Source organism: Amblyomma mixtum, chromosome 1, assembly GCF_055824585.1.
Source record: "Amblyomma mixtum isolate Tamu chromosome 1, ASM5582458v1, whole genome shotgun sequence".
Classification (NCBI taxonomy): Eukaryota; Metazoa; Arthropoda; class Arachnida; order Ixodida; family Ixodidae; genus Amblyomma; species Amblyomma mixtum.
This window is the reverse complement of record NC_143012.1, coordinates 98,863,901-98,871,302: the sequence shown is the minus strand read 5'-3', so window position 1 is coordinate 98,871,302 and position 7,402 is coordinate 98,863,901. Positions and strand designations below refer to the sequence as shown.

General features: G+C 45.7%; 1 protein-coding gene across 1 annotated transcript; it reads right to left on the bottom strand.

Moving 5' to 3' along the window:
• Window positions 1-5,761, bottom strand: LOC149367307 (uncharacterized). The gene is made up of 3 exons (XM_089567052.1): window positions 4,697-5,761; window positions 3,846-4,047; window positions 1-1,994 (listed from the first exon to the last, which is right to left on the bottom strand). The coding sequence occupies exons 1-3, from the start codon at window positions 5,165-5,167 to the stop codon at window positions 1,597-1,599; spliced, it is 1,071 nt and encodes a 356-aa protein (XP_089423178.1). The 5' UTR covers window positions 5,168-5,761; the 3' UTR covers window positions 1-1,596.
• Window positions 5,762-7,402: the final 1,641 nt, after the last annotated feature.

Here is a 7,402-nt window from a genome sequence, read left to right as displayed (position 1 = left end):
TAGAGATTTACCATTTATTATGAAACAACAGTTTTCTTAGCTGAGCAGTCGTTATCTTTGAAGGTGAGAGATAGATTGTGCACTCACTAAAACTGCAAGCAAGTCAAATGTGGACTTTCTTAGGCCACGTGTTCTGTTGGCGAGTTAAGTCAGCGTCCTAATGACAACTGCGAAGGCATGAAGGGTGGGTACATTACATGTAGCAATCAGGCAATAATTGTCAGAAATGTGGCTGTCCAGAGCTCCTAGACTGCCACATTGTACCGAGGAGATACTGTGACCAAACGGCATGTCACAGTTGCAAATCCGAAGCATGAGAAGGGACATGTGCATTGGTACAGAGTATCAGTTGTATGAATATTGGCCCAACTGACTAGGAGTGTGTTGGCTTTTTGTCACTTACTTTTGTACCTGTTTTTACTTTGGTTGGGCTAGCACATCATCATATCTGGTGCTTATCCAAGAAACACATGACTGCTAAAGCTATGTAACTGTTGCTCTTTCTTTGCCCTATACCAGTGTTCTTTGGTCTTTAGAACGCAATACGAAGTTCTCCTACATGCTTTACTACTACTTTTGTCTTTCTCTGGTCAGTTACCTTTATTTACAAAACACACGCACCTACTGTAATGCCAAAACCCAGTGGCTGTGCCTAAGGGGCTGAGTAGGCATTTATAAGAATGCTTGTGTTGTGTTGTGTTGGGTTTATTGGCGCATAAGCAGCTAAGGCTATCATGCACCAAGAACAAGATATGGAAAAATTGGCTTGAGCAGAGTTTGAAAATAAAGTGGATAAAAACGGTGGTGTAAAGGGCCTAAAAGTTATTTTTACTAACCAGCTGATGAAAGACAAGTATTTTAAAAATGTCTGATAGCAGAAACTTTATAAGAATGCCTAACCACCACCTGACACCTAACACAGTCATCTGGTATGCATTTCTGTACCCTAACCTACAATCTGCATTCCCTTTTTCACTGCAGTGCTTTATTATGCTTGGCTCATAGATTTTTTGTACGTATCTTGTGGTATCACATCATCATCATCACATAGATATTAGGTCACGTTTAAATGCTGACAGGGCTACCAAGCACATATGAAGAGGCTCAAGGACTAGAACATCATTTGCATGTAGGCACAGCTCTTAATGACCTTTTAGGCTCAGCATGTACACGCTCACACTTTGTTCTGAACTTTTGTATTCCAGCATACGTACTCAACAGTTAACAAAGGAAGCATTATAAGAGGCTGCTGTTATGCATATACAACCAGGCCTGCTGGCTGTCAACAGTGAGTGCTTACACTTGATTTTTTTCTTTTCAGGTTCACAAAGGCAGACAACTGCCACACTTGGATACATTTGGAACCATAGCAAACAGGGACTCAGCACTAGAAGAAAGGTGCCTTGACACTGAAATTTAGAAGTATGATGCTGAGAAAATGAAGAAAAAAATACGAGAAAAAGCCCGAGGAGAATGGCCAACACGGCTCTTCCAAAAGCACAACAGAAGCTCTTACAAGCTTTCATTGACAAATCTGAATGAAAAGCAATTAATATACAGTAACGGCTTCCACAAAACTCAGCAATCAGCACTGTCTCAGGCTTGCAGTCCTTCACGGTTGGTCAATGGTATCAGGTATTCTTCCAGTCCAGGTGGATCTATGTCAAAGTACATTGAAACCTGGTTGCCATAGAGGCACGTGTAGCAATTGGTAAACAGTGTTGCTACTTTAAACATCTGACCAAGTACTTCATTCTGGCGAAGATCAATAGAAGCAAAGTCCCTAGCGACTCTGCCAAGTTCCCACTCAGCCACATTCCTTACAGAGTCCATCCCTTTGTTAAACAATGCTTGACGTGGCTCCAGCCGATCACCTTCGTATGGCTTCATCAGCAGAGGCCACAGCGGGTATGCTGGACCCCCGTACAAAGCAAATTTGCCATCTGGTATCAGCTTTTCCAAGTTTTCGTACAAGCCAGTGTCCCTGAGAATTCCTAGAAAAAAAAGTGAGAATAAAAACACAAGAAGCATGAGTTCTGCCCTCCTCTCTGCTACCACACTATGAGAACATAGGATAACTGCGCAAAAAAGACGGGACAAGACAAGACAGAAGAAGAACCACACGGGACAAACGCTGCGTTTGTCCCGTGTGGTTCTTCTCTCTTGTCCCGTCCTTTTTTCTCGGAGTTATTCTTTGCTCTCATACTGTCTTACCAACTAGCCCCTCACCGCACTCTTCTAGATTGCTACCACACAGCTTGTGCAAACAGTTCAAATGCTGATACAAGAGATCTACAGCCCAAGAAAAGAATCCACAAGTCCACGTGCAGTAAAACACAAGTATCCTTTCACAAAAAGTGGCATTTCCTTAATATTCCTGCTTAGTTCATGGTGGAGAAACGGACAGCAAAATTCCCTTGGTTCTGTCTGTATGAAGAGGAATGTGCATGAAAATTTCTGCGACATCTCATTTACCAGGTCACTTCTCGAACTCCTGAGTGCACTAACCCAAGGCAACTCCAAAAGTTTATTGCTTGAAATGTGCCCTTTTAACAACTGCAAACTATATGTTTGATCCTTTTCAAATCGAGTTTACGGAGTTCTGAATGCATTATACTGCTTCTGTTGCTGAGGCTCGGGATTGAGAACACCCTGATGTGCTCCTTTGTTTGTGCATGCAGGGCTCGATGCATGCAGCTACCACTGGAGCTTCTCGTGCCATGACATGGGACAGATATTGCCCCGATGCACTTTCTTATGCAGCTGCCAGCAATATCGGCATTTGATTCGCTCCTCACCATGGCAACTCTGATGCAGTGCCGTGAGGTAAGCAATGTCCCGACACATTCTCTTGCTTTCATGCCTCTAAGTTGGACTTGACACATTCATCTCCTTGTGCAGATCCTCATGTTGTGCTCTAGGGTAGAGAGTGACCTGTCACATTTTTGTTTGACAACCAGAAATGCTGACTTTTTTACAGGTTGCTGTTTGAAGTATTTGCAGTGTTTTGCCCTAAGTCGAAAATGCGTGGATGCAATCTTTCATTTGGCTAACACAAATGGGAACTAGAGACGAGTTTTATGTTTGGTCATGGGACAGGCTACACTTTTGAACACTTTTGTGTTGCCACCTGCAATGCCCTTTTATGTGTTGCTCTTTCGATGTGGATCACAGAACCAGCAATGAACTGAAACTGTCCACTGTGTTTGTCTATTTATGCCTACATTATGGGCTAGATTTGCACTTCCTCACAGCCCTTTTGAAGTAGTGACATCAAAGAGAGCCCAAATAAGATTCTCTGGAAATTTTCCCACAATGTTTTTATAGCCAACATCATTGAATGAAAAAGCAGCTTGAATTATCTACACTTCTGTTAACTTGTGTAGAACACACAGTCATAGTTAGCATCTACTAACAGTAGAAAAGCATTATATGCTCTGCTTTTCTCGACTAGCACAAACAATTAGTGCACTCAAAAAAGTGTAGTTTGTCGGTGAAGTCAGTTTTAGAGCACAAAGCTGGGCTTGTTGGTTGCAGTTCATATGCCAGAGGCATTTTCCAGCAGTAAAGCGACGTTTACAGCCAGACACGGACAAAACAAAGGCCCAGCGGAGCTTTCCGTCTCGTCCGTGACTTTCTGTCCTCTACTGCCGAGCAAAGTCATCTATGCAAACGTGAGAGGTCAGGCTAGTTAGGACGTATTCACGGTTAACGAGCGCAAAAAAGATGAAGACGGTGGAGAAGATGACAACACACCAGTGTTCTGTTGTCTTCTTCTCCGCTGTCTTCATCATTTTTGAGCTCGTTAACCATGAATAACAACCGATGCTAGTCAGGACACTTGCCTCCGTCACGGCGTCGAGCGCTGAAGGGGCCGTCAAGTCGGCAGACGATGCCGTTAGCACACATTACAGCTTGATACTTCTGCACCTGATGCTGCTCCGACAAACGCCCTTGCTGCCCCGTCGGCGGCTGCTGGATTCTTCGTGCAGTAGCGTCGACAAAGCCCCAGCAGTTTTTCAGCGGGGCACCCCTGGCGTGCACAGCCTAGAATGCAAATACAGTTAGTGCTAGTGGCGACTGTCTGAAGGTCAGAAACATCGGCTCTTTCCTCGTTGGCGTTGCATAACCCTCCTCGCAGTGCCGCCCCTCCTCCTCCGCTCTAAGGATGTGTTCGTCGTATTTTCCCATTTTAAATTGTTTACTGGATGTTTCTATTGCACTTATCTGTGCACCTTGTTTGAATTATTCGTTTGCACTCCTTACTTTGCACCAGAGGGAAATAAATTTGTGTGCAGTTGACGTACTGCTTGCCGCAGTCCTAGAAGGAATGCATCCAGCTCTCAGAAAGTCTACGAAGAGAATAGTGATGCTGCATCTAGTTTGTTTCATTCCCGCTGCATTTGCTCAAAGCATAAATTAACTTCCTGCCTTTTCCCTCGAATGCCAAATACAACACTTATCCGGCAATTCCTGAACGTGGTAACGTTCTCGCGGTATCAGTGTAAGTTCAACGCGGGAAAACCCATATCGCCGCTACGAATAATACAAACAAGGTGCAGAGATCAGTGCAATAGAAACATCCAGTAAACAAACGAAAAGTGGAAAATACGGGGAACAGAGCGCGGAGGAGGAGGGGCGGCGCTGCGAGGAGGGTTATGCAACGCCAACGAGGAAAGAGCCGAAATATCCTTACCGCAGAAAACTGCTCCAGGCTCGCCGCATTCAGCCACTTGTGGTTCGTCAGATCAGCCAGAAGGTGGCCAAAGTGCTGCTCCACGTGCGCCATGACTTTTGCCACGGCACTCGTAATGACGGAGGTGGGACGTCCGAATATGTGCTCCAGATCGCACAATCGGTTCGGGAACGCGAGGCGACGCACAGTCATACAAAGGGCATCGTCACCCGAGACGATCACTCTTCCGGCACTCGTCACTTCGCGTGGAATTTTCAAGGCGTCAGCGAGGTCTCTGAGGTCCATCTTCTCGAACCTGAACCGTTCTCTGAACTTCCGGTCACTTGCGCTGGTCACGTCTGAATCTCCTTGTTCGGACTCCCCATCATCCGCGTCCGCACGTAAAAGATTGAAAAGACACAGGTCCTCGATCTCCCTCCAGCTTAGAGAGGCAAGGAGCAACGGGTTGTTCAGCACGCTGTACTCAGACATTTTAATCGACTGAAATCAGCAAAGGAATGAAGAACAAAAGAGTAAACCTGACCACATGGTTTGAACCACCCAAATCACTTCAGCGTGCGTCGCTGTCGCTGTCATTCGCGCCAATCGCGCGTCAAGCCCAACGTTACTAGACTAGACGTCGCGAAACGCCGCCAAGATTGATGGCACTTGCCATCAAAACAAGGCTAAAATTTTTTTTTATTCACTGCATCTATGAATATGAAACAAAAATTCTGCTCAATAGGTTTTAAAAGTCAATGATTAAATATGCCCAAAAATATTTAGTTTTGCGCACACCAAAATTGCAGTCGCCATCATCATCATCAATTGTATGCCGCAGGTCGCGAAATTTGATGGTTTGGTTGGTTGGACTACAGTGTTCTGTAGTTGGACCAACCAAGCGAAATTTGAATTTGCGGAAAAACAATGACAGCCTTGGCGGCATGGAGTTAAATATATTTAGCATGTAAAAACATATCATTTCCAGATTTTGGTACTTAGGGTCATTTTAACGCTTGTGGCCATTTGACTTCCGCACCATCGCAAGCGTGGTGAAAAACCGAACCCGACGCCAGGGCTGGCTCACTCTTATAGCGTCCTCGATCACCTCGCACCAGGTGCGCCCCGAAACCAGCGCGGTTCCTTGCGCACCGCGGCGGTGGCGCACTGGCGAGGGTCAACATCGAGGACAAGCTGCACCCCGGAGGGGCTCGTGCATGCAGCGCCGCCTTTAGGGTGCCTTTCTTTTGGCGCGTGCATTTGATTGTAAACCACGTAACACCGGTCACACGCTCCTGCTCACCCGAAAATGCTTTCGGAACTGCAAATAAATCACACATTTCACATGTCAAAGGCCATGCACACTCCAGCTATATATGCCAAGCAGTGCAGTGTAAACAGACGCTCACTCCGGTATCGGCGAGGCGCCTGACGACCCGATAAACGAATTTTCGGTCGTTCATCGCCGTGTTTAGGCTATCAAGTCGATCATCATGTCATCTTCGCTATCAGACGAACTTGACAGCTGTTCATCAATAGCGGCAACCATCCGTATTCTCTGCTCCATCGCGTGAGTCTGTGCGCAGACACGAGCAGGATAGTATGGGTAAAGTATGGGCCACCGTGCACGGCTAAAGGCGGCTTGTCCGCAGCACGCGTCCCGCAATGCCTGCCGGGATTGCACCCTTGCGAACCGCCGATTTTCCGGGTGCGAGTCGGGGCAACGAAAAACTGACCTGGTAGGGTGCGCTTCCGGTGATCGAGGGAAAATGTTTGGAGGGAGACGATGCTGTGGACTACATTACGTCATTTATAGCTGCGTCTTTTAGCGACGCCAATGGGGTAATCTCCCCAAGTGAGGCGGCAACACAGGACAGCACAAAAGAGAACAGCTTAGAACTGACTAGTCTTAACTGGGAAAAGGCGGAAGCGAATATTCCTAAAACCACATCCGCAGGGATAGACGAAATTCCAATTAAGCTGATTAATGAACTTGGCCCAAGAAGCAAGGACGCGCTGATAAAAGCATTGGAGGCAGTCATAACAACTCAGCAAATTCCGCACAGCTGGAGACAGAGTAAAATGAATTTGATTTATAAAGGGAAAGGAGATAAGATGAACATAAAATCCTTCCGTCCGATTACGATAACATCTGTTATGTACAGGCTGGCAATGCAGGCGGTGAAATTAAAAATGCAGTCATGGGTAGAAGGGAATAGGATACTCGGAGAACTTCAGAATGGGTTCAGAAGGGGTAGGCGGTTAGATGATAGCCTGTTCGTGCTTACCCAATGCATAGAAATAGCTAAGGCGGAAAATAGACCTCTGTTTATAGCCTTTCTAGACATAAGCGGTGCATACGATAACGTGAACAGGGAACTCCTGTGGAGCATATTGAAAGATTTAGGTATTGGTGATGAGGTAATTGATTTTCTACAGGAAATCTACCGAGATAATGAAGTTGAAATTACATGGGAAGGGAAAAAAAGTACCACAACTGTAGGGGTGCACAAAGGATTAAGGCAAGGTTGCCCTCTATCACCGCTGCTGTTCATGCTTTACGTGATAAATATGGAAAGAAGGCTAGAAGAAAGTAATCTGGGTTATAATCTATCGTACAGATTAGGCGGAAATGTAGTTGAGCAGCGACTCCCGGGTTTAATGTATGCGGACGATATTGTACTGTTAGCAGATAGCCAGGAAGATTTACAAACTTTGTTTAATTGC